This window comes from Rana temporaria, chromosome 4 (genome assembly GCF_905171775.1).
Source record: "Rana temporaria chromosome 4, aRanTem1.1, whole genome shotgun sequence".
Taxonomy (NCBI): domain Eukaryota; kingdom Metazoa; phylum Chordata; class Amphibia; order Anura; family Ranidae; genus Rana; species Rana temporaria.
The window spans coordinates 187,788,711-187,815,931 of NC_053492.1; the positions used below are offsets into that span (position 1 = coordinate 187,788,711).

General features: G+C 45.3%; 1 protein-coding gene across 1 annotated transcript in view; it reads left to right on the forward strand.

Annotated features, from left to right (window-relative positions):
• Positions 1 to 27,221, forward strand: part of LOC120936831 (probable cation-transporting ATPase 13A4) — a 112,372-nt gene that overhangs the window by 17,254 nt on the left and 67,897 nt on the right. The window contains exons 3-7 of the mRNA XM_040349531.1: positions 7,201 to 7,329; positions 14,160 to 14,230; positions 16,406 to 16,486; positions 19,668 to 19,737; positions 21,481 to 21,615. Coding sequence (XP_040205465.1) covers positions 7,201 to 7,329; positions 14,160 to 14,230; positions 16,406 to 16,486; positions 19,668 to 19,737; positions 21,481 to 21,615 — 486 coding nt within the window. The remainder of the gene's footprint in view (positions 1 to 7,200; positions 7,330 to 14,159; positions 14,231 to 16,405; positions 16,487 to 19,667; positions 19,738 to 21,480; positions 21,616 to 27,221) is intronic.

Sequence of the window (27,221 nt, forward strand, 5' to 3'; positions counted from 1 at the left end):
TCAGGAATGAAAAGCTTTAAAAAGGGTGGCCCAGATTCAAGAAGCACTTGCGCGGGAGCAAGTGTGATTTGCGCCGCGCAAGTACTGATTTGCTCCCATGCAAATTTGCGGCTGATTCTGTAAACCAGCTAAGCCTGAAATTCTGCCCTTTTCCCGCGCATGCAGCCTCGCTGCTCCAGCGCAATTCTTGCGCAATTTTGCGCGGGGTGTAACTTGCGCAATCATGTTATTCCCTCAGCTAATATGCAAATTAGGTACTGCCGATGATTCTGAAACATGCGCGTGTGAGGCGCATCTTGCGCTGGAAGCGCGCAAGCTTTTTTCCCCGGGCAAACTTGCTCCTTCTAAAAGCAGGGGCAAGTTAGCAACAGATGGCCACATGTCAGCTGCAGGAGCGCGCAACTTCAGCAGCACCTAGACAGACGAGCTGAACAAGCAGAGCACCCACATTTTCGGGACCTCACATCTGTGCACCAACATGCCAGGGGCAGCTATGGTTCTTGATATTCTATTGACTGAGCCGACTCGTAGGAGGGCACGGGAGAGGATTTACAGAGGGCGCTACAACCTTTTTGTTTGAGTGATAATGAGGTGTATCGCATGTTTCGCTTCAGCCCTGAAGTCATCCTTGAGTTGTTAACAATCCTGCAGGATGACATCAGCAGCCCGACCCATCGGGGACAGGCATTGCAGCCACTGGTGAAGGTAGTGGCAACCCTTCATTTTTTGGCAAGTGGCTCATTTCAGCGCACAGGTGGAATGGTGGCGGGGATGTCCCAATCCAGCATGAGCAGGTGTGTGCACCAAGTGATCCCTGCAATACTCAGACGCATGGGCACACAATTTATCAAACCAACCACGGCTGACCTGCGGCAGAAGGCAATCAGTGATTTTTATGAAATAGCCAGATTCCCACGCACTGTGGGTGCAATAGATTGTACCCATGTGGCACTACGCCCCCCCCCCGGCACCTCGAGCATATCTACTGCAACTGGAAGCATTGGCATTCGATAAATGTGCAGGTGATTGTGGATGCACATGGCCTCATATGGCATGTCCGTGCCAAACACCCAGGGTCAAGCCATGACAGTTTTATTTACCGACACAGCCCCATCCCAACCGAGTTTGACCAGAACATGTATGGAGACAGCTGGCTGATTGGTGAGTGACATGGGTGTCAGGTATGACTGCCCCCCCCCATGATGCAGACATCACAAGGGGCACATGCACGACTAACATCCTCCTGTCTTTTACCTTCCAGGTGACGCAGCATATGCCCTGGGACCTCACATGATGACCCCATTTCGTAACCCTCAAACACCAGGAGAGGAAAGATTTAACGAAGCCCATGCACGTACCCGTGCGGTGGTGGAGCGCACATTTGGCATCCTTAAATCTCGATTCAGATGTCTGGATAAATCAGGGGGGACCCTGTTGTATTCACCCAACTTTGTGTGCCAAATCATCGGGGCATGTTGTATTCTCCACAATTTTGCTGAGAGAAGGGGCATGCACATTGAGCTACACAATGACCTTACCCCCGAACCACGCAATCCCCCCCCCCCCCAATAAACACTACCGGATCTTCTGAGGGAAGAGCAATCCGGAATGGTCTTGTGGAACGTCTCTTTGCACATTAAACACACCCTGATCTTGTCACAAGTATAATGCATGTATGCACACCACTGTGGTCCCTAGCACACACACGACACATGCACCCCAAATTGGATTAGACCCAACAATACCACATGGTATTAGGGAGCAGCAACGCCGCATCAAGGCTCCAATTATGTTGCTGTCCATTCATACACCTTTCACATGGCAGAGGGTGACACCCCTTTTCCAGCAGGAGTGCCACCCCCCCCCCATTCACACACCAGTCACACTGTAGTATACACTCCTCACCGTGTGTAGGGACTACAAATAAATATAAAAGCTCATATTCTGAGCATATAATAAAAAAAATAGCTCATATTCTGAGCATATAATAAAAAAATAGCTCATATTCTGAGCATATAATAATTTTTCAAATTATATTAATTTTTTTTTTCTTCTTTGGGCCAAGGGTGCCCCGGCTCCGGCTCCTCAATCTCCGTGGTGCGGAGGAGGCATGGGGTGGGGATGGAGGGGGGGAGGAGCATCAACCCCTACTTCCAGACTCCTCGCAAGCGGTGGCTGCATGCCCTCCATGGCGTTGGCCAGGCGGGCGAGGATGGTGTTGGTCTGGCCCAACATCCGCATTTGGCGGGTGGTGGTGTTCCGCTGATGACGGCGGGTAACTCTCCCCTCCTCCCGCACTGCAGCGGTGTTGGCCTGCACAGCAGCGGTGTTGGCCTCCACCGCAGCTGCCATCCTGCTGACCTCAGCGGTTAATAAAGCGGGGGCGTTCTGCTGAGCCACCAAGCAGGTGACTATGGCCTTGGAGTTGCCACTTAGTTCATCCAGGCTCTGTGAGACATGTTTGTCCCGGTCTGCATGCAGGGTGAGGGCATGCTGCACAGAGGTGGAGGTGGATGCCATGCTGTCCGCCATACGTTTTACATCTCCCACCATGGCCCCTATATGGCGGCTCTGCAGGGCCTGCTCCTCAAGCAGACCCTGACGGAGGCTGGAGGGTATATCCCTGGTTTTGAACAGAGCCTTCCTGGGAGGAGAGGCTCGGGCACGGACAGAGGGAGAAGGGGAGGGGTCCACAATGGAGGGGCTTGTCCTGGAGGGGGATGACGTGCTGGCCGGGGGGGTGGTGGGTTGATCAGGGATGGTGGTATCCTCCTGGAGGGAGCCAGAGTCCTCCTGGATGATGAAAAAGGACTCCTCCTCCAAAACCACTTCCTCCACCATACTTGGCCCCGGTAGGATCTCCTCCTGTACCAGCATTGCCATAATGTCCATGGGGCCTGACTGGACCCCTGGCTCAGGTATGGATGGCGTGGGTCGCCCCGCAGCCGAAGACGGCCCAGCTTCATCATCCTCATCACCACCTGTGGATGACACCAAAAAAAAATATGTTGCTGGTGCAACACACTTCTCACATGTTCACTTCTACCCCCTCCAATGATGCACAGCAGATATGAAACAAAAATAATAGTTCCATGTTCACTTCTACCCCCAAATATGTTCACTTCTACCCCCTCCCATGATGCACAGCAGATATGAAACAAAAGTTCCCAACAGTGGAGTCGTACCCTGCAAGTCCCTCCACCTGCTCCTGCACTAGACTTTGGGCAATAATCTCCTCCTCCTGATTTAGTCGTATCTTACATCGTGGTCCACCTCCCGTGCCACCGGTATGTTTGCGGATAAGAGCCAGTTTCTCCCGGACCCTGCGCCTCATGTCATTTAGTTTTTTCTGGATGTCATCCCAGGAACGCTCTTGATTACCCAGGGCATTGATGTCCAGGGTTATGGCTTCATAGATAGCCCTCCTTTGGGCAACGGTGGTGTTTGCCCGTTGGGCACCATATAGGACTTCTTTATGGCGCTGGAGTGCAGCAATTAGGATGTCCATCTCCGCAGCCACAAAGTTGGCCTTTCTTTTTTTAGTTCCTTTGGGAGATGCCATCTCTTCAAAATGGGCTAAATTTCCTTGCTCAGGGGGGGTTGGAAAAAGCAGGATGAAATTCAGCAAAGAACCTGCGCAAGTCTGCTCCTATTTATTTGCTCAGTGCAAGCAGCTGAGCAGGATTTGCCCCGAAAGTATGATAGGCGCAGTTTGACGCATGCGCAGACGGAAGCGCCATAACTGCGCATGCGCGCGCCCGGCGCAAACCTCTGCTGAGCCGAAAAATGCTCATTTACATAGGGGCACACCCACTTTCACTTGCGCGGCCTTGCGCCCTCAGCTTTGCCTTAAACTGGAGCAAATTAACTGAACAAACGATTCCTGAATCAGGTGGCAATTTGGCTAAATTGCCCCAGCGCAGAGAAATTCAGCTGAGCAGCTCATGTGTAAGTAATGGGCAAATCTACCTGAATCTGGGCCGGTGTTTTTGTGGATGTGTGGTAGGTAAGTAAAGATGTAATTTACACTTTTGGTATCTCTGTTGTCTCCTTAAGAAGTTAAATGAGTTTACACGTGTAACTTCTCCACTTTTTTTTTTCCTTTTTTAAATCTTTATTTATTTTTCTGCTCATATAACAGTACGTATAATATTAGAATTACAAAGATGAAAAGGAAAAACACTCAAGAACAGTCCACAAAAGAAAAACACATAGGACAAACAGAAACACTTCCTTGATTGCTATTTCCAGATGAAAACTTTATCTGAATAATCATTAAATTGAAACCTCTTTTGGTCCAAATAAGCAGTTGTTTACACATGATAGAGGATGCAAACTCAATCCATGATTCCCATATATCATAAAAAAATATTTTGATTTATAATTACATATACACTGTTCAGCCTTAACAATTTGACCACCCACCTAATTTTGAGTGTGGTCCCGTTTTGCTAAAACAGCCTTGACCCATTGAGGCATGGACACAAAGTAACATCCACATGAATGGCAGGACCCAAGGTTTCCCAGCAGAACATTTCCAAAAGCATCCCACTGACTCTGCCGACTTGCCTTGTTATACCGTATCCTGGTGCCATCTCTTCTCCAGATAAGTGACGCACACATACCCGGCCATCCACATGATGTAAAAGAAAATGTGATTTATCAGACCAGGCCACCTTTTTCCATTGCTCGCTAGTCCAGTTCTGATGTTTATGTGACCATTGTAGAAGCTTTTGGCTGTGGACATGGGTCACAATGGGCTTCACAGCCCCATACACAACAAACTGTGATGCCATTTTTTTGGGCTTTCACCACATCAACTTCATGGACAACATGTTCACTTGCTGCCTAATATATCCCACCAATTTTCAGATGCCATTGTAACAAGATATTTCATTTACCTGTCAGTGGTCATAATCAGGGCTCAAGTCCTGCGGGAACGCGTGGGAACGGAGTTCCTGCACTTTTTTCAAAGCAAGAACGCAGTTCCCTTTGCAGGACTAGAGCAGCGGAGCCGCCCGAGCCAATCCTTTACTAAGCGGCGATGCCCAGCTCGAGTCACTGTCAGGGGCAGGCGAACCTTAGTAATCCTTTATGTTACTGGCCGCTTCCTGTATATGGATTCATCGGGTAGTGTGCGGGTATTCCGTCACTTTCTCGATGCTGCAATGTCTCCTGGGAGCTTTTGTCATTGTTCCCAGGAGACATTGCGGATGTCTGCCGCGAGTTATCGCAGGATTTAGAAAGAACTTGCGGCATCGAGGAAGTGACGGAATACCCGCACACTACCCGATGAATCCATATACAGGAAGCGGCCAGTAACAAAGGATTACTAAGCTACAGTGGATCGGAAAAAAAAACATGCGGTTTAGTAATTATGCATATGAGCGTATCTTTTTTTTTTTTGGTGGGGGAGTGGATCTTGGGTGGGAGTTCCCACACTTTTTTCCCCAGGACTTGACCCCTGGTCATAATGTTATGGCTGATAAGTATATCTCCAGTCTACTGCCTCTCTAATTTTCTTTACTTTCACTATCCAATACTTTGTTGATGGATCGAAGACAACATCAAGTTCAAGGGCATAAAACTTTTCCCTGCATTCAAAAGATGAGGCAATAAGGGTCTTTTATATTTTCCCACAGAGATGTAGGTGGCATGGGACGGTGCGAGTAGAGGGTAATTTGATAAACAATATTGTGTAATGTGACCTAGTAAGCCATGACTCTCTGTCCAGAATAATTTTATTAAATGGCAATCCCACCGTATATTCAGAAAGGTCCCCTTTAGGCCACACCCCATCCAACTTCTGATTGGCATGATGTTAGACCCATAGCAGTATGCAGATTAAAGCAGTCATCCCCATATATGTCTTTGAAAAATGTGAGACTTTCCAGCTGTGCTCATGGACTTATCAGAAATGTATAAACAAACACCGTACTTAGATTATGCAAATTAATAAATCATATCAGAAAATATACAACAAACATTCAGCAAAATGTCCAAAAATAGTGAAAAAAAGTGTTTGTGCTCCAATGCAAAATATAAAAATCAGTGATCCACTGTACAGTGTTTAGACAGAGTGACCCATATGGATGTAAACTCCTCCTGGATGTTGACCACCTATCTCTAGTGTGGTCACTTGCGCTTTGTGGGGAAAGAGACCCCTAGATAGTATTAATAGTCAGCCACACGGCAGCTAATCCTCCAAAGATGGGGACAAAAATGACAGAGGGGGGAGCCTAGAACTCACATGTTCTGGTGCCTAGAAACTGTCACCCAGTGTGTTCAGCATGTGTGTCTCAAGGGGAATACTCTGAACGGCATCCAGTGGACAATGCTCAAGTGCGGTTTGGCTTGGTTCACTGTGTTTGTTTCTCAGGCGGATTGTGGTATCGCGATGGACTCATGCCAGGGGGTGGGAGCACTGTGGAAGAACCAAGTTTTTAAAGCAGATGATCTCTTGATGGAAACCAGGGAGGAATGGGTGTCCCAGGCCACTATGCTAACCTCCCCTGCATCTACAAAAACACAGTTCCTTAAGGCTGGGTTCACACTGGAGAACACATCGGCTCACAGCAGGAGTTCGGTGCGTCTCTAATCGTCATTTCAGGTCCAATTTCAGCCTGAATTTTGGGCTGAATTCAGACCTGAAATAGACCAAAAGACGCACAGGGCTCCTGTGCAATTTACACCGGAGCCACTGGGGAGATGTGTGAACCGGCTCCATAGAGGCACGACACCAATGATCTTTTTATCTACCTGTAACAGTGGCATTCTGACCTACATTGTAAGGGTTGGATTCTTCAGATGTTGGGTGAATGATGTTTGATGCATTATCACCTGGCAAATATTGGGTGCAACTTTCATAGAAAATGGGCAAAAGAACTTACTATGATAAATAGAGTTCATGTGGAGCACCAAATCTTAGTAAAAAAAAATAATGAGCAGATGTTGGGTGAAATTTTCTGTCAAATCAATTTCAAAAACACCATACTGCTGTTTTTTATTTTACTTGCACATGATTGGATGTTGAAAGAAACCACGGCTTCACCGTGTTCACTTATCTTAACACTCTGCAAAGTGGAAATTCACATTTAAAACATGAACATGCTCTAATCCTTACGTTCATCAATCCCTTTCTCTCTGTTTCACCTCTTTTTTTTTTTTGTTTAGTGACCAACATATTTTTCTCTCTCACAGGATGAATTTAAACAATGCTGCAAAAAAAGGGTTCAGTGGACTCATATTTCCGAAACAGATTCACTACAGTGTACTGCCATGGATAACAACTGCATTGTTAACAAATCAGTCGTAACACCGGAAATGAAAGTCAGTATTTTTTTTTTTATTTATTTAGAGTACACCACCTCTATGAAGTATATACGGCATCTATATTTTATATTTATATTTTTTGCAGGGTGTATTATGCCATAAATAACAAACAAATCAAAGGTAAAATCAGAAAATGTAAATGGGATAGATAGGATACTTTATTTATTGTTGTGTTAAAGCACAACAAAGAATTTGTTTACCGTCACTGTCCTTTGCATAGCTGTATACAGTCATAATAAATAAATAAAATGAAACAATACATTTTAGAACCAATAAGTAGCACACATTTTTTTTTTTTACATTACAAATCCCACGTATAACTAACCTTGCATTGACAATTAATCTACAGCTCTAAGGAACAAATCATTTCACAGCCTATTAGTCTGAGCCCTTATCCTTCCAATACCTCATACACACGATGGGGCTTTTGCCCGACCAAATTCACATCGGAATTCCGACGGAATTCTATCGGAGGAAAAGAGAACATGTTCTCTATGTAAACTCTGATAGAATTCCTCGGAATATCTGATGGAAAATCTCCAATGGCCCAGTCGGAATTTCTGATGGAAAAAGTCAGTCGGACTTTTTTCATCGGAAATTCCGATCGTGTGTACGAGGCATAAGTCTGCCTGAAGGGAGTATGAAGAACAAGCAATTTCCAGATTGAGTAACACCTCCTAATATTTGCAGCTTATTTGTGAAGACTTAAAATATCTTCCACATTTAGAAGAAAAGGCCCAATAATGCACTGCACTGTTTTAACCACCCTCTGCACATTCAAAAGGCACTACTGATTTTCTTGACCAGAAATGAAAATGTTGTACTCCGGGTCAAGCCCTCCGATTTATGTATGCCTATAAACATAAATGCACAACACGTTCTACCGCCCCCCGCCCCTCCATTATTATATGAACCAGCATGGTCTATTCATCTATTATTGTTGAAACCAATTACAAATTTAATTTCTGTCTTTGTATTGGGATTAAAGTCATTATCTAAACACCACTCAGCATTTGGATTTCCTGTCTATACAATGCTTCATTGTCGTGATTTATTAACCCCACTAATGTTGCATCACCTGCAAATTTGATTAAAGCATTTTGAAGTGGCAGTTCAATCATTAGTACAGAGAGAACAGAAAAGTGGACTTAGTATGCAGCCCTGAGAACACCAGTATTAAAAACAATAGATGTTGAAGCTTGAACACCAAGCTTAAAAAGGTTGTAATAGCTGATTTTTGTTACCTTCATGCATGCTCTGCATTAGGGCAAAAAGCTTTCTATTGTCAGCTTCCCCCATCATTCCCCCTAAATACTTACCTGAGCCTGATCTCAATACAGCGCTGTGCCCAGGAGCAATGGCAATGCTCTCTCTCTTCCTCCTGACTGGACTCAGTGAGAGCAGTGGGACCCACTGGCTCCGGTTACTGTCAATCAAATCCAGTGATGAGGGAGCCACACTGGGGTTGATTTACTAAAGACAAATCCACTTTGCATTACAAGTGGATATGTCCCCCTCAGATCTACAGCAACTGTACTTCAAAGTGCACTAGCAGTGCACGTGTAGTGCAAAGTGAATTTGCCTTTTGTAAATAACCCCCACTGTGTGTATCAATGGACACACAGAGCACAGCTCGGGATTGAGCCTGCATGTGTGCCACCATAGGAAATGGCTTTTATGGTGGCACACAGAGAAGTGGAGAAGCCCAAAGCGCCAGCGGGGTATCACAGAAGAGAAGGATCAGGGCCGCTATGTGCAAGATTATTGAATAGAGCAGGTAAGTAGGATATGTTTGTTGTTAAAAAAAAAAAAATAATAATAACCTTACACACCCCTTATCCAATTGTAGCATATTTGTGAAAAAATATGTTTTATCCATAGATATAATGTAGCTCCCAGACCCAATATCTGCAAAAATTGTAATTAAACTGGGATAGTTATTGAGATAATGAAAGGAGTGGGCAATAGAATGGATGGGGGGGGGGGGGTTGGAGTAAGTCACAGAGGTGAGAATGGTCATACAACTGTTGGATAGTTATTTATGTGAAATAGAATTACTATATGTAGTTTCCTTTGCAAAACATTCATGTCTTCCATACATTGGTCAGATTGTGATAATGATGTTGCACACGTGTGCAGTGATCATCTTTCTTAAGTTCTTTTGTGATGTGTCTGTGTAAATTGATTCTTTTTTTAAAACAAAATTATGTCCTGTTTCTCCAATATCCACTTGAAGAACAGGCCTTTTCTGGCACTTTTTGTTTTTCTAGAAAATTACTTAGACCCCCCCAAACATTATATACAGTTTATATATATATATATATATATATATATATATATATATATATATATATATATATATATATATATATATATACACTTTGATAAATTTTAATGCAAAAAAAACGCAATATACAGTATACAGTAACTCAATTATTGAGTGACTATATACCTAACAGGTCACGCTTTAAAATTGCGCATGTTAATCTCTCCTCTACCGTTGATCTTTTACTTAAAACAAGTTTACTTCCATCCCAGACTTGAAGTGACGTTATGATATTGCTCCAGTCCTCCAAGATCATAGAGGCGATCAGAGATGGTCTGGTCTGTGTTCACCTCTATGGCCAGCCATGCAAACGGTCAGATCGTTTCCCAGGCTCGCCGGTAAAAGTGGTAAGGCCAAGAAACACTAGTGAGTGTCCAGAGTGGGGGGGGGGGGTGCGATCCCTCACGAGAAATCCAACTGCCGTCTGAAAAAAATAAATACTGGGATCTGTAGCCACATGTAGGACAGCTAGCACTAAGAACTAATACCATTTTTTGCTACACCATAGGGGCCCGTGGTCCCTGCCTGCAAAGGGCATTCTCAAAGAGTCTGTGTTAGATCAAACCAACAGTGCTAGCCGGTCCTGGAAGTGATAGTCTGCGAGCAAGTGTATGCGCTGGAGGAGATGAGAAGAGGTTGTATATACCGGTGGTGTAAACAGTTTCAATCCCTAATTTCCTATCTTTAATCAAGTGGACAACCTACATGTACCCTATCCCCATCCAAGTTATATCCCCTCAATAAAAAAATTAAAAAAAATAAGTACAAGGATTGTTTCTTGACTGCAGTGTGTCTAGAAATTCATGTGCCTGGCTGTGCAGGGTGGGAGACGGACCACAATCACCAGCAGCCCCTACAGGGGTACCGCTGCACACCATAAGAAGCAGCTTCCTATGTTCACACACAGAGAAAAGAAAGAGCTAAGAACTGCGTTGCAGGACTCCAATACCATTGCACAGAGCAGTTAAGTATAACATGTTTATCTCAACTAAGCACACCCTCCTGCCAGCATACCTGAGCTAAGGGCATATTATTATTTGAATACAAAAATACCCTTTACAATCGCTTTAAGCTTGTGGCTAAATTAGGTCCTTTCTTTTGTGATGTTCGATCATTTTTGCATTAAACACACTGCAAAAATAGATCAGCTTAATAATACTGAGACTCTTGCTGCTGGCATGGTGAGGGGGAAGGCTGCATATTTGCTAGAAATGAGACATACTAGTTAGGATTCTAATACATCAAGTCATATTGATACATCTGCTACTAACTGCATTACTACAGTACCTTACTTTGGCTAAATATCTGAGTCACATGCTAAAGCTAGTCATACACAATTAGATTTCTCTCATTCAGCCAGTTAGAGAAAATCTGTTGGCTAATGTATTCAGTGAGCTGACAATTTTGCACCCTGCTCTTTAACCACTTCAATACAGGGCATTTTTACCCCCTTCCTGCCCAGGCCAATTTTCAGCTTTCAGTGCTGTCACACTTTGAATGATAATTGTGCGGTCATGCAACACTGTACCCACATTTTGATAATTTTTCCCCCCACAAATAGAGATTTCTTTTTGTGGTATTTGATCACCGCTGCGGTTTTTTTTTTTGCGCTAAAAAAAAAAAAGACAGATCATTTTGAAGAAAAAAAAACACAATATTTTATACTTTTTGCTATAAAAAGTATCCAATTAAAAAAAAAAAGTTTTTTTTTCCTCAGTTTAGGCCGATATGTATTCTTCTACATATTTTTGGTAAAAAACAAAAACACAATAAGCGTATATTGATTGGTTTGCACAAAAGTCATAGCGTCTACAAAATAGATAGATTTATGTAATTTTTATTATTTATTTTTTTTACTAGTATTCGCATTTTTATCATGACTATGACATTATGGCGGACATATAGGACACTTTTGACACTATGTTGGGACCATTCACATCCATACAGCGATTAGTGCTATAAAAATGCATTGATTACTGTGTAAATGTGACTGGCAGGGAAGTGGTTAACACTAGGGGGCGATCAAGGGGTTAGCTGTGATTCTAACTGCGGGGGAGGGGACTGATAAGAGGAGGAGACCGATCTTTGTTCCTATATACAAGAAACATACGATCAGTTCTCCTCTCCTCTGACAGGACGTGGATCTGTGTGTTTACACACACAGATCCATGTCCCTGCTCTGTGATGAGCAATTGCGGGACGGCCGCCGGGCACGCGCATCGGGTCCACAGTGATGCGACGAGCGCACAAACTCGCCACAATGCCAGGAAGACAAAGACGTCATATGACGTCTGCCCGGAGAGAGGAAGGGTGCCTGCCACCGTCATTTTACAATATGGCGGTAGGCAAGTGGTTACATTTTTCAATCAAGTTTTGCTGAGCCGGGTAGTGACAAGGCCACCCACAGCTTGAAGTTTGGCCAGTTCAGCAGGGATTAGCTGAATTTCAAGTTGTGTATGGTCAGCTTAAAGTAGAAATAAAAGTTTCCATTGCTGATGAAGTAGTGAATTATTATCATTCCATGTAACCATAACATTCTAATTAGCATACTCACTGCATTGCCACGTGAGAAATAAACCCGTGTAATAGTCCTTGCCAAGCTAGCAAATACAATCTTAACTGAATTGGAACACAAACACAGATTATCGAGAAGGAATGGAATATTTCCCAGCATTGTATTTCTGAATGAATGACTGCAGTATGAGGCTTCAGGGACAGCTTAACTACTTCATATCATTTTCTCATAGGGCAGGATTTTTCTTTTTTAATTGTTCATTTTTGTAACTTGTCCTAGTTTACTATATCATATATGCACCTTTTTTAGAGGAAAAAAAACAATAATTCTCCAATATTTGTCTCTTAATGCCACTTTAACATACTGTATGCCAATGTTATTGTGTATGCGTATCGCTTACCCCCGAAGAACTTCTAGATGTATTGGGCCCCTGCTTCTGTACCCACAACTCTGAAAATAGCACTACGCACTCTGAAGCCCTGTACACACGGCCAGGAATCCTGTCAGGAAAAAAACGTTGGTTTTCCTGACGGGATTCCTGGCAAGCTTGAGCTTGCCAAGCCGCGCAAACATACGGCCATTTAAAAGAACCGCCGTTCTTTTGAATGGCAAGAACGAGGTGACGTCATCAACTACGACGAGCAGGCACTTGTCACATTCTATGACGTCGCCGCCATCTTACTACACCCTTTACTACCCTTGTATGCTACCGCGCATGCGTCAAAGTCTCATCGAGCATGCGCGGGTTTACCTGGGGACAGGTAAGCATGCTAACAAACGGTTTTCTCGGCAGGAAACACTCTGCGAGAATCCAGACGAGAAAATAGAGAGCAGGTTCTCTATCTTTCTCGTCAGGATTCCTGGCAGTTTTCTCGTAGAGAAAGCATACACGCGCACGGTTTTCAGGGCAAAAAGCTCTCCCAGCAGCTTTCTTGCCGAGAAAACCGGTCATGTGTGTGAGGCCCCGTACACACGACCAGTTTCCTCGGCAGAATTCAGCTTCCGACCGAGTTTCTGGCTGAATTCTGCCGAGAAACCCGGCCGTGTGTACACTTTCGGCCGAGGAAGCCGACGAGGACATCGGCGAGGAAATAGAGAACATGTTCTCTATTTCCTCGTTGTTCTATGGGAGCTCTCGTCCCGCCGAGCTCCTCTGCGGCTTCAGGGCTGAACTGGCCGAGGAACTCGATGTGTTTGGCACGTCGAGTTCCTCGGCCGTGTGTACGGGGCCTGAGGCTTTACACACCTGGCTTAGTGGCAAATATTTATTGTAGATGTATATGCAGTACCAGTGTGGAAAAATAGGTATGAAAAACAGTAATGACACAGCAAACAGTTAACCACTTAAAGTGGAGGTTCACCCTAAAAAAAAATTCTAACAATACATTGAGAAGACTGATTACACTGCGGGTATGCTGTTTTTTTTTTGTTTTTTTTTCGTACATACCTCGTTATCGCCGTTTCATCCCTCGGCTTCCGGATATGATTCTTGCTAGACTGGGCATTCCTAGTTGATTGATGTTCCTCAGACCGGCGCATACTGCGTGTCACGACTTTCCGACAGAAGCCGTACCATTCAGTATGTACTAAATTAAGTCAATGTCAATAAGATCTGGCTAACAATGCATCTGGCTGTCATCTGGATAAAATCCAGATGCTGATGGACAGTAGTGAATGCAGCCCAGTCAGGCAAATCCTATTGTTAAATCTGCAATATAAGATTTTGGAAATGTTTAACTTACTTCCAGTGGTAAAAAAGCAGCCAATGATTGATGATGTGATACCAAACACTTTATAAAAATGGCATAAAGTAGAAAAATGTCAGTAAGGTAACTTATAAACATTACAAACACCATGTACTATATAATGCAAAATATAATATCTGTGTGTATATTGTATGTGTGCTAGTATTTTTTTTTTTTTTTTTTTTTTAAGAGCGTTTGTTAATGCTTTATTTGTTCATGCTGTGTTCTTTTGCTTTAACAGGTTAGGTGTATTTGGGTTCAGAAAATCAAGTATGTCTGGTTACACACAGAAAAACGATTTCAGAAAGCTGGGTATGTCAAAGTTTACAAGAAATCCTTGAGGTGTACACAAAAGATTTTTTTTTTGTGACATACAGTATTATTGTCTTGCTTTTATATTTTGTGGGATGTTGTTTTGTATAGAACACAGTTATCTTTAGTTAAAGGGGTTGTAAAGGTTCATGTTTTTTCACCTTAATGCATCCCGGTTCACTTACCTGAGCCCTCGAATGTCCCGCGAGAAAGCGATTGATCTCGGCCTGGTCTTCTTGGCTCTTCATTGGATAGATTGAAAGCAGCGCAGCCATTGGCTCGCACTGCTGTCAATCAACTCCAATGACGCGAGGGCCTGGGCCGAGTCCTGCTTTTATATTTGAAGCTTTACAATCACGTTAATAAGACAATGCAAAGGGCAAGCATGCTATACAAATGCTGTAAATCATTGCAACTAATCCACAATCATCATTTAACTAATCTGAATACTCAAGACTAATACCTGATTACATTCCATGGGTTAGTGTCCGCTATCCACATCTTTGCTATATGCACCTTAGATGACAAAAACATTACTGCTATTCTTGCTAACAAGTTTATCTCTTTACTAATGTACATTGGAAAAAAAGGCAGCATCTAACTCCACACTAACCTGATACTTGTAATAGCATTTACAAAGCTTGGTGCACATCTGGTGCAGCTGTGCATTTTAGCTAATCAGCCTTTAACTTCAGTTTGGCAATAAAACCTGAAAGCCGATTGGTTTCTATGCAGAAGTGCATCAGATTTTGCACTCACCAGCTTTAGAAAATCACCCCCTATGACAACAGAAGAGCTATTAGGTAAAAATGAACTATCAGCTAACAACTTATTAAACTGAAATGATTGTGAGCTCACCAATGCAGTGCCCACCAAATGCAGCCCATCAGTGCAGTGCCCACCTCCTATGACACACGTCACACTGATTCAACCTCCCATTGGATCAGTGTACTGTCTATCACAGAAGATAGCCTAGGAGGCTGGAATTTCTTACAGCGCTGCTAGCTCTATGACACAGCGGGAGATTGCCTCTGTGTGTGTGCCACACACAAGGAGGGGGGAGGAGAGGACTGCACTTAAGCTTCGTCGCCTGACACCTGCAAGTGCCCAGGATCAGCTCTGCAGCCAGGGTTTTGCACAGCACTCGCGGGTGTCAGGGAGCCGCAGCCTGACAAGTCTCCTTGCGGGAGACTTGGGTTGTCTGAGTTCTGGTAAATCTAAAGAAAATTGTACAGAGATTGTACAATCAGATTGCATAATGTTTGGCTATCGTTATACATGTACATAGGAGTGAGTGGACAGAGACACTTAGTTGTCAGGCCTCGTTAACAACTTCATGCAGTAAAACTCACATTTTCACACATGCTTTTTTTGGGTGTTTTGGAGCATTTTCACTAGTCATGCATAGGGTAGCCCATTCACTTTAATAGGCAGCCCTAAGTGCAACAATCACTCCAGAACGTTTTTTGGAGTGGAGCTTGGTGTTATCCACAGTTTTTGGCACTTTTTGCCGCACTTGGGGTGCCTCTAACATGTAATGACAACACAAACACGATGCAAAGACTTTTTGCAGGGGCCCCTGAATATGATTCAGCTTTTGTTTTTGAGTCAGAGACCCAAAAACAAGATCAGAGTTCACAAGGGTATCATCCAACTGTTGTCCGACCAGCCTGGAATGGGACTTCTCACCAGCAGGAACTGTGGCATGGCACTGGAACTTAGAGCCAGTCTACTCTGTGCTTTAGTCCCTCCATAGTCATGTATAGTAATCTTTTCTGGTCCAGGATGTAGTAGCATGGACAGGCTATGTGGCTGAGACTTTCTCTCTCTCTCTCCATTTCCTCCTTCTGGGGCTTCCAAGTCAAAAGCTAGGGACAGGAAGTGCTCACATAATATATTTACAGGCATATACAGGTTCAAACAGTAACAGATCCCTCCATGTATTTGAACAAAATGTGTTTTTGTTAAACCAGAGTGTAGTGTCAATTTGAAGAACCATAAATGCTTTGGATTGAAGGGGTTTATACAAACAGATACTTACGTATACTAACTGCTATTTGGCTGCTAATTTACCATACACAGCACCATAGCTTTTGATGTACTGTACCTTATGTGTAATAGGTTTGTGCAATGTCTACAGAACTATTTCTAATGTTTCTCTTCTTTCCAATCTAGAATGCTGGAAGATACCTACACTTGTTCACAGATCCATACGAAGTTTGGTTTAGGTCTGAGTATAAAAGAACAGAAATTAAGGTATGAACTTATTTCCTTCCAATCCAGTGTTGGTGTACATCATTCATTATGTTACTGAGATTGTATTTATTTTTTAAAGTAAAGAAGCATTTTAAATTGCTGTCTGTGTCCCCAGTGGAAAAACTCACCCTCTCTGTTTGCCTTGGAGTTGTCACAAGAGCAGGAGGCAAGGATGAAATATCAAATAGAGACAAATGGTTGGATGGCAACTGTCTAAGGAAGGGTGTCCCTGAACTGTAGTTTGGAAATGTGGTCACCCTACCACTGAGATGTCCGTTGGCACTCCATGGTTTATGCCATGATTTTAATGGTCTGCACTGTCCATATCTCAGGGGAACAATTATAATCTGTCTCAAAAATTGAACCTGGTTGATCAATATTTATTTATTTATTTATTAAAATGCTTAACCTACGCAGTCTTACCCGAAGGCCTCGATGCGCAAAATAAAAAGACATTGACATTGAGGCCGGGTTCACACCTATGCAAATTGAGTGCAGCTTAAACCGCATCCAATTCGCATAACATTATAAAATACATTGTTTTTAATGAGGCTGGTTCACATATGTGCGATGCATTCGCACTGCGCATTGCTTAAAAAACGTGTGAATTTTCTAGGCATTGCGGTGCGGCTCAGGTGCAATAAGATCTGGCTAACAATGCATCTGGCTATCACCTTAGAAAAACCAACATACAAGAATGACAACACACAGAGTAAAAACCTGGAGGTCTGTCCGTCACAACCCGTTAAACTTAGCTCAGAGCAGGCAGTCATGTTGTGTCTGCAGAGTCTGGAGAGTGTCTATAAACATAAAATTGTATTATGATTTAGTCAAAATCAGGTGGATTATGTAACAATCATCTCATGTTTATGAGCATGTCTGGACTTTTTGTCTTTTTATTGAACTTGAGATCCTTGCATGTCCTTCCAGCCTGTGGTTCAAAAGAAAGCTGGAGATTGGTTCCTCCACTGACGGAAAGCTTCAGTCTATCTATATTTGCATCTGAGAATTCTCTAGATAATCTGCATTCCTTAGCTTATTGCATTCGCGTCAACAGGTGTGAATAAAAGAGCACATTATTGTCACATGCATTTTTCAAGGCTGGCATTATGCAACCCTAATTAGTGGCATGAACGACATTGAATGGTATGTCCTGAATGTACATCTATTCTAAATCAATGAAAGGTCATCTTACTTACAGGTATCTGGCATAACCACACCTATAAGACCGCACATTGAAAGCTAATCAAGCGTTATAAAAAAAGTCAAGGTTATGCATCATTTATGATCTTACAAATTAGTTTACCAATGTGAGTGTTTGAAGTTACCTTTTCAGGTCTATTTGTGATTGTTATTAGCATTTTAGTTGAGTAACTTGTTCTTTGAAGCTACATTTTTACCTCTGGAAGAATTCCCCCCCTTAATGATCAGGCCATTTTTTGCGATACGGCACTGCGTCGCTTTAACTGACAATTGCGCTGTACCCAAACAAAATTGATGTCCTCTTTTTCCCACAAATAGAGCTTTCTTTTGGGGGTATTTGATCACCTCTGCAGTTGAAATTTTTTGCGCAATAAACAAAAAAAGAGAGTCAATTTTGAAAAAAAAGCTGGATTTTTAACTTTTTGCTATAATAAATATCCTGCAAAAAAATATATTTAAAAAAATTCTTCTTCAGTTTAGGCCGATTTATATTCTTCTACATATTTTTGGTAAACAAAAACACAATAAGTGTATATTGATTGGCTTGCGCAAAAGTTATAGCCTCTTCAAAGTAGGGAATAGATTTATGGTATTTTTATGGCATTATTATTATTATTTATTATTATTATTATTTTTTTTTACTAGTAATGGTGACGATCTGTGATTTTTAGCAGGACACACAATCTGTCTCTCCTCTCCTGACAGAATGGAGATGTGTGTGTTTACACACACACACATCCTCGTTTTGGCTCTCGTGCCCGCGATTGGCACACGCATCGTGTCCCCTGCTGTTCAGCGCGTGCCTGCTTTGGCTCTTAAAGGAGCCGACATACAGCTACGGTGATTCGTGGGAACCTGCAGACCTGCCGCAGTATAATGATGGCGGCTGGTCAGCAAGTGGTCATATGAGTTAAGCACATTTCACATCCATCACAACAAAATAGTTTTTCACAGCCTGAGTGGAAAAGCAAACACAGGTCATTGTTCTCTGTGTGAAAGCAGTGGTTTCTCTGCAGAGGTTACAACATATCTTCTTTTGAGTCAGAGCTAGAGCCATTTAATCAGCCAGGAGCACAATCTTTGCTGATTGCTGAATTATAGGTCTGACTCAGAAGGGAATGTGATGGATCCTGACCCAGAGACCGCTGGTTCCACAAAGAGCGCAAGATTCATTTAATGCAGCATTCTGACAGGGGACAGGCATTTCTATTCAGGTTGTGGCTACATTTTAAAGAGAACTTTAAGAACACTGTTTTAATGTGCCTGGAATATATTTAGCTGGTTTAAAATAAAAGTTCAATTGGGCATATGGCTAGCAGTACTTTACACTTTAAAGGAGTTGTAAAGGCAGAAGGTTTTTTATCTTAGCGCATTCTATGCATTAAGATAAAAAAAAAACCTTCTCTGTGTAGCATCCTCCCCAACACCCCCTAATTACTTACCTGAGCCCATCTCTCTCCAGTGATTTCCACAAGTGTCTCTGGTACTCTCCTCCTGATTGACTAAGACACAGCAGCGGTGCCATTGGCTCCTGCGGCTGTCAATCAAAGTTAGCTAGTCAATCGGGGGAGAGAGGGGATGGGGCCCGGGCCGGGGCTCTGTGTCTGAATGGACACAGGGAGCTGTGGCTTGGCTCTGGTGCCCCCAAAGCAAGCTGCTTTCTGTGGGGGCACTTGACAAGAGGGGGGGGCAGGAGCAGAAAAGAGGGACCCAAAAAGAAGAGGATCCAGGCTGCTCTGTGCAAAACCAACTGCACAGAGGAGGTAAGTATATTATGTTAGTTATTTTTATTTTATTTTTTTAAACAAGATTTTACAATCACTTTAAGCCAGAGACAAAAATGCATGTGATGTTCATTATTTATACTCAATACCATGACTTCCAACTTGAAATTGCTTAAATGTATGTTGTCAGGAGTGAACAGCTGTATATAGGTGAAAAGAAAGCTCCAAAACTGAATCTAAACTTTCCTTTGCAGGAGGACTGTTTGTGGGCCAAATGCTATTGAAGTTGAAATTGTACCAGTATGGAAGCTACTCATTAAAGAGGTTATAATTATTGCTTATTCAATAGTGCATTATAGTAGTATTTATAGGAGGCACACACACACTATCAAAGTGTATACCTCTGCAATTTTTTTTTAAATATTCATATTTATTTATTTATACTTATATTATATATTTATTTATATTTCCCCAGGTTTTGTCTCCTTATGCCTCATGCACATACTGTAGATGATGTGCAGTATAAAGAGTTCTGGGAGTAAAAATCCCATCATTCTTTGTGCCCAAGGAGCAGCAGGTGCTGCATTCAACTTGCCTTACAAGTGAATAGCTGTACAAGGCCACACACTTGTAAACACCAATGCATCTGTGCATTGGTGTTTACCCACCCAGCACATGCAGTATTTCTTGATTGTGGAAGTTTCATGTTTGGGAATATGGTGTCAGTAAATGCGCGGACAAACGCTGATGTAAACAAGCATCAGCGTTAAAAAGAGTACAGCCACACAAGTTACTCACTTGTATGACTTCCTCTCTGAACTGACATCACAGTGCATCCGCTGCAATGAAATTCCAAACAATGTTATCAACCTTGCCTATTTTTCCTTGGATAGACTAAAGAGCAACTTATACTCTCCTAATTTCCATAAAATAGGTGATCAGTATCAGAGAACTAGGCTGAGCTGATTGGAATTTCAGTGTACCACAGGCAAAGGGGGAGCTCACTGGTTTTCTAACAGGGCTAAAACATGTGTAAATGTGCAAGTATTAAAGAGATGTACTAAATATGTATGTATTTTTTTGTTCAAAAATGCTTTGTAATACATAAAAAAACAAGAGGAATGTGAATCTTGCATATTGCCCCCTACAGTCTAGTAGCTTATAATTATATAATTTTCTTAAAATTTATTTTTATGCTGAAATAATCCAATGTTTTAAAAAGTATGGTAGTATGCAAGGATATTTTTCTGGAAAAACTGAGAATCATGTATTTGGTATAGACTGCTCAGTAACAGGCCCAGCTCTCCTTACAGAGCTAAAATATTCAAGCTCCAATCTACATGCCATCTTAAGCTGGCCATACACTGTGCCAATTTGGTCTGGTTCCTGTTGAATTGTTTGAAATTCATTTCAAGTTTGGCCCTATTGGCCCCCTTACCCATGATGTCCTTCCACGAAAAAATCAAGCAAGCCAGGCCAAAAATTGCCAGGGAAACAATGGCCGCATCCAGTCAGATGCAACTGCTGTACAGGTATTCTGACAGCCATAGTTGCTGGCTGTCAGAATACAGTAGCCAAGGAGGGGTCTGTTTATACTCGCTGTATAGTGTGGATGAAGAAATGTGTTAGTCATTCATTCAGCTTTAATTTTTCGGCATGAAAAAAAAACGACATTTAAAAATGCAGCATGTTCGAATTTTTTTTTTGTCGTTTTTCAGAAGCCGAAAAATGATGTGAAGTCCACACACGATGATTTTAAATGACGTTTTTAAAAATGTCATTTTTTTTCATGCCGAAAAACGACCGTGTTTACGCGGCATTAGACTAAACAATAAAAATCTATCAGTGTATGGCCAGCTTAACTTTAGATGAGTAACAATACAGAATTTCGATTAAAGAGAGAGACAATCAAAAAGTAAACAGTTTCTTCCAGCTATCCCCTTTGAAATTCCCATAATACTCTTAATATTAGAGGGAGATTCTTTTATTAACAGATTTTGTTTATTATCTCTGAAAATACCATTTTATTTATTGTTTTATACTTTTTTCTTATCTTTTTCTTTTCAGATTTTAAATCCATTCTATTTCTTTCAAGCTGGAAGCCTCAGCCTGTGGCTTGCAGAAGGATATATTGAGTATTCTATAGTGATTATTGTGATCACTGTGCTATCCATCATTCTGACTGTCTATGATCTGAGAATGGTATTGTATATTTTCTATTTTTAGCATTGGTCACTATTAATAACAATATCTTTAATGGCAAATCTGTCAACAAATAGGCCTTGCATCCCATGGTAAAGCTAGGGGCATAATAGAAAATCAATGTTTACCCATGATTCAATAGAGCCCATTACTCTCTTCCTGGATAACTAGTACATTTCCTTAGGCTAATTTCACACTGGAGTGTCGCGGGCGTTGGCGGTAAAGCGCCAACATTTTTACCGTTGTTTTTGCAGCGCTTTTTGGTCGCTAAGCGGGGCACTTTTAGTGGCCGATTAGGAGGTTAAAACCGCCCACAAAAAGCGCCACTGCATTGATTTCAATGAACAGGGGCGCTTTAGGAGCGGTGCGTTCACCGTTCCTACAGCACCTCAAAGATGCAGCTAGCAGGGGGGCGTGTCCAAGATGGCGAAGTGAGCAGAAGCTAACCTCTGTGCTCCGCCGGCATCTGCACTTGAATCCGAGGCCATCTGCACCGGGATACTAAAATTCTGCCTGCCGGGGATACCCCACGTTGCTGCGGACCCGGGGAGCCGATCGGAGGATCCTTCCTTTTCGGATCTGCTGTGGGGGACCTGCACTGTCTTCTCCCTGGCCGGGCCCGGCCTTCCCTCGAGACGCGCGGCTCCCACCTGCTCCGGACGTCCATCCTGCTCTGGTGAGGGGACCCTGAGGCACTCTACCACTGACCCGGGACCCAGGGACCACACCGGGGCACTCACCTCCCGCTCCGGCCCTTCCTCGCGGACTCCGCGCTAGGCCGCACCGAAGCCGCGGCCTCGATTTTCAGCACCCGGACCAGCCGTAGCCACGATCCCGCCCAGCGCACTCCACGCTCGTCACCACAGACCCGGCACCCGAGGACCACCGCAGTCGCACTCAACGCCCGTTCCGGCCCTTCCTCGCGGGATCCGCACTAGGCCGCAACGAAGCCGCAGCCTAAATTTCCGCTCGCGGCAGCCGCGATCCCGCTCGGCGGGCGGGGAACATCCGACACCATTGGCCGGTGATCCGCTCCGGGGGACCGCCATGGAGGCACTTCCTGCCCGCTCCTGCTCCACCACAGGGGCCTTGGACTAGGCCTGCACGAGGCCGCGGCCTGAATTTTATTCTGCGGCCCCCCCTGGTGGCCACCACACCGCTCACCACACAGGCGGACCCGGCGGGTGGATTGCTTGCTGGGGAGCCCCCCCGGAGGGACTGATAGTTGCTTCTGCCCCCCCCCTGATCCGGTCCCCCCCTTTGCTGAGTGCTGCGGCCCTACTGTCTCCACGCTTGAGGGGTACTACTGCCGTGCGTGCGGCCCGCAGAACCTTGCCTTGCTTCCTCCACGGCTGACTGACACCTGGGTGTCTCGGGGTTAGGGAGCCGGGGGGCGTCCGGAGGCTTTAACTGTGGACGCAGAGACAATTGAATGAGGCGAGGCCGGTCAGGATCAAAGGGCGGCAAGGGGAAGACATACAAATTCCCTCCTCTCCCAGAGCCCCCCCAGCTGACGCCAGACCCTCTGGCTACCCCCCGGGCCACTCGCAGCCAGCACAGGGCGTCACAAACGGGCCCAATGGAGGCGGAAGGAGAGAGGCCCCCGTGGCTGGCGGAAGTTATGGCGGCTATAGCCATGTGTCAATCCACACTCACGGCTAAAATAGAGGCAGTACAAATGGATGTTGGCCTTATCAGACAGGACATGGACAAACTCAGGTCCAGGGTGACAGAGACTGAACAGAGAGTCAGTAACGCGGAGGATATAGTCGCGGAACACGGTGCAGCACTGCGCTCGCTTCAAACTAAGGTCAAAGCCCTGGAGTATAGAGCTGAGGATGCTGAGAACAGAAATAGGCGCAACAACCTGCGCATAGTCGGCCTGGCGGAGGGCGCTGAGGGCAACAACCCGACGTGCTTTGTAGAGGACATGCTACGCAACCTTCTGCCTGATGCACGCCTGTCCCCTCACTATGCGGTGGAACGGGCTCACAGGATCCCACCCAGGCCTGGCCCTCCGGGAGCTCCTCCCCGCACATTTATCCTCAAGCTTCTCAACTTTCGGGACAGAGATGAGGTCCTCCGTGCATCTAGAGCGGTGGGGGATTTGAGGTTCCAGAACAACAAATTGATGATCTTCCCTGACTACTCGATAGAAACGCAGAAATTGAGGAAATCGTTTGACCATGTGAAGGCGGCGCTGAGGGCTCGCAACATCCGCTACAGCGTTCTATTCCCGGCCCGCCTGAGAGTCCAGGATGGTGAGACAACCCGCTTCTTCAACTCCCCGAGAGACGCCTCTGCCTGGCTGGAATCCCTGCCACGAGATCATCATCCAAGAGCCTGAGCCGTAAGTACTCACGGAAGATCCTTATCATGCTCTGGGCCCCGTCCTTAGACTCGCTCTTGCGAGCGCTACACTATACCTCTGTTATGGTTCACACCCACAGCGTCTGTTGCAACTGTTCTGCCCGTTGATGCTGGGGCTGCCTTTACGGGGTGCCCAGGGACTCCCCACGTGGGGGACACTAAGATGGTGCCCCTGGTTGGAAGAACCAGGAGACTTCTGCAGCTGCGACCTCCTGTCACCCAAGGATTTGACAGACGGGCCTGCAATCCTTACGAGTAGATGGTTTACTTATTCCCCTTTCTTACTGGAGGGACCCTTTGTTTAAATATGCCTTTTTGAATTTTCTTTTTCTTTTTTTTGTTCCCGATAGTCTGTGATATATCCCGGCGGATGCGACAGCTAGGAGGACATAGCGCAACTCACCCCTTGACCCCGCTGAACTTGTGGGGGATTGGGAGCGGCTCTTGCACAGGACCCCCCTTTGCAGCCGGCGAGCTGTTTGTTGGTTTTGGCATGGAAACCTGCCTCAGTTTTAAGGGGTTGGGTGGGGTGGGGGGAGGGGAGGGTTCCCATGTTTGGGATGGTTTATGGTTTGTGTTTTATTTTTGTTTTCTTCAAAAAAGTGTCTTGCAAGTAGGTTCTGAATATGCATTACTTAAGTCAGCGTCAGGTGTATGTTGTGGGTGTCCCTTCCGAGTCAAGAGAGCGGTCTCAGGGGGTGGGCGCCCTTGTCATCCTGAGATAATTTCCCCCAGCTGCTGGTATGTCAGCTCTTAATATACTGTCATGGAACACTAGGGGTCTAAACTCTCCAACAAAACGGTCACTGGTATTTCAATTTATTAGGGCTCATAGCCCACATATTTGTATCCTCCAGGAGACTCACCTGGTGGGTAGTAGAACGCTGGCCCTGAAAAAACCCTGGATAGGGCACCACTATCACTCCACTTATTCCAACTTCGCCAGGGGTGTTAGCATTCTGGTGCACAAGTCCCTCCCCTTTAGGCTGCTCGACTTGACACTTGACTCGGATGGCAGATATGTCGTAATTCATGCACAGATTAGGTCCATGAGGTTGGTTATAGCAGGGGTATATCTGCCCCCTCCTGCATCGATCTCTCTTCTACACCGAATCACCTCGAGAATAGCGGATTTTGCTAGCGATAATTTGGTCATAATGGGAGACTTTAACATGGTCCCGGATCAGAGCGTTGACAGGATGTCCCAGAGCGGATCCTTCCACTCCGGTCTGGTGGAGTGGGCGGAGCTGTATGGCTTGACGGATGTGTGGCGTTGGAGGAATCCTCACTCCAGGGCTTACACCTGTCACTCTGCATCGCATAGGTCCTTCTCTAGAATAGACCTGGCGTACCTGGGGGGCCTGGCGCTGCCGAAGGTTCAGGACATTAGGATTCTCCCAAGGGGCATCTCGGATCATGCGCCGCTTCTCCTGACGCTGGAGCTCTCTTCGGCCCCGGGCACAGTTTTGTGGAGGCTGTCCAGGTTCTGGGTGTCGGACGAGGCGGTGGATGGTCACTTTAGGGAGGCACTGAGGGAATACTGGGCGGTCAACCCCGGCTCGGCCGGACCGCTGTCGGTCTGGGATGCCTTTAAGGCTTACACGCGGGGTCGATATCAATCAATAATAGCTAGGGTTCGGAGGGAGAGGAGGGCTGACTTGGCGGGAGCAGAAGGGAGGGCGGCTCTGCAGGAAGCACAATATGTCCGTTCCAGGGATCCTTGTGACTATGACGCTCTTCAGTCCCTGACGGGGGAGGTGGTGCGAATTCGCACGGCTCTCACCCAGAAACGTTTACTCGCCCAATCGCAGCGTATATTCGAACAGGGGGAGAGATCCGGGAAGTTACTGGCCTGGCTGTCACGGGAACAATCCGGGGGGATGTGCGTGCCCTGCATACGTGGACCGGGGGGAGACCTACTGTATGCCCCTGACGAAATAAACGACTGCTTCGTCTCCTTCTACAAAAGCCTCTACAGCTCCAGGGCTGGATACTCAAGTGACGACCTGGCCTCCTATCTAGATCCCATTGACATCCCAGTTCTGACTACTAAATACCGAGAACTGCTAGATGCCCCCATAACTTCAGACGAACTCTTGAAAGCTCTTAAGACCCTCCAATCGGGTAAGTCGCCGGGCCCCGACGGTATACCGGTTGAATTTTACAAACAATACTCTGAGGACTTGACGGACAAACTGCTCGGTATGTTAACAGAGGCGCAGAGGGCGCGGGAGCTCCCGCATTCCCTGAGTGAGGCAGTTGTGGTGGTGATCCCTAAACCGGGTAAAGACCCGACCGTGTGCTCCTCATACCGCCCCATCTCACTGATAAACGTTGATGCAAAACTCCTGGCCAAAGTCTTGGCCAGGAGACTGAACACAGTCATAACTGCTTTGGTACATCCAGACCAAACGGGGTTCATGCCAGGGAGGGGAACGGACATTAACATTAGAAGGCTTTACACGCACATGGACAGGGCGCGGCCGGAGGCGGCAGGGGTAGTGGCGTCTCTAGACGCCGAAAAAGCCTTTGACTCGGTGGAGTGGGAGTTCCTGTGGGGAGTCCTTGAGCGGTTTGGCTTTGGGTCAAATTTTCTGACATGGCTGGGGATGCTTTACGCTGCTCCCAGGGCCAGGGTCCGCACGAATGGCCTCCTCTCAGACACCTTCCCCTTGGGTCGGGGCACACGCCAGGGATGTCCGCTATCGCCGGGACTTTTCGCCCTGGCGGTCGAGCCCCTTGCCATTGCCCTGAGGGCTGAGGCCGGGGTCAAGGGCATAGCGGTGGGGGATATAGAGGAGAAGGTGTCCCTCTATGCGGACGACACTCTACTTTACCTGGCAGATGCATCTCAGTCGCTACGGAGAGCGCTTGACCTATTTGAGGAATTCGGACGGTTCTCAGGAATCCGCATAAATTGGGGTAAGTCCGTTCTCTTCCTACTGCACCCCTCGATTCCCAGAGTAGATACTGGAACCCCCCTCCAGTGGGTAAGCGAATTCACATATCTAGGCATTCGGATTAGCAACACCTCACAGGAATATATAGAGGGGAATGTACGGCCCCTCCTTTCTCATCTCACGGACAAATGCACGGCCTGGCGCACCCTCCCACTAACCCCAGTTGGCAGGGTGAACCTGCTTAAAATGGTGTTCCTCCCTAAGTTCCTATATTTCTTCCGCAACACCCCTTCCCACATTCCCAGAACTTTCTTCAGGCGACTGGAGGGGGTGCTG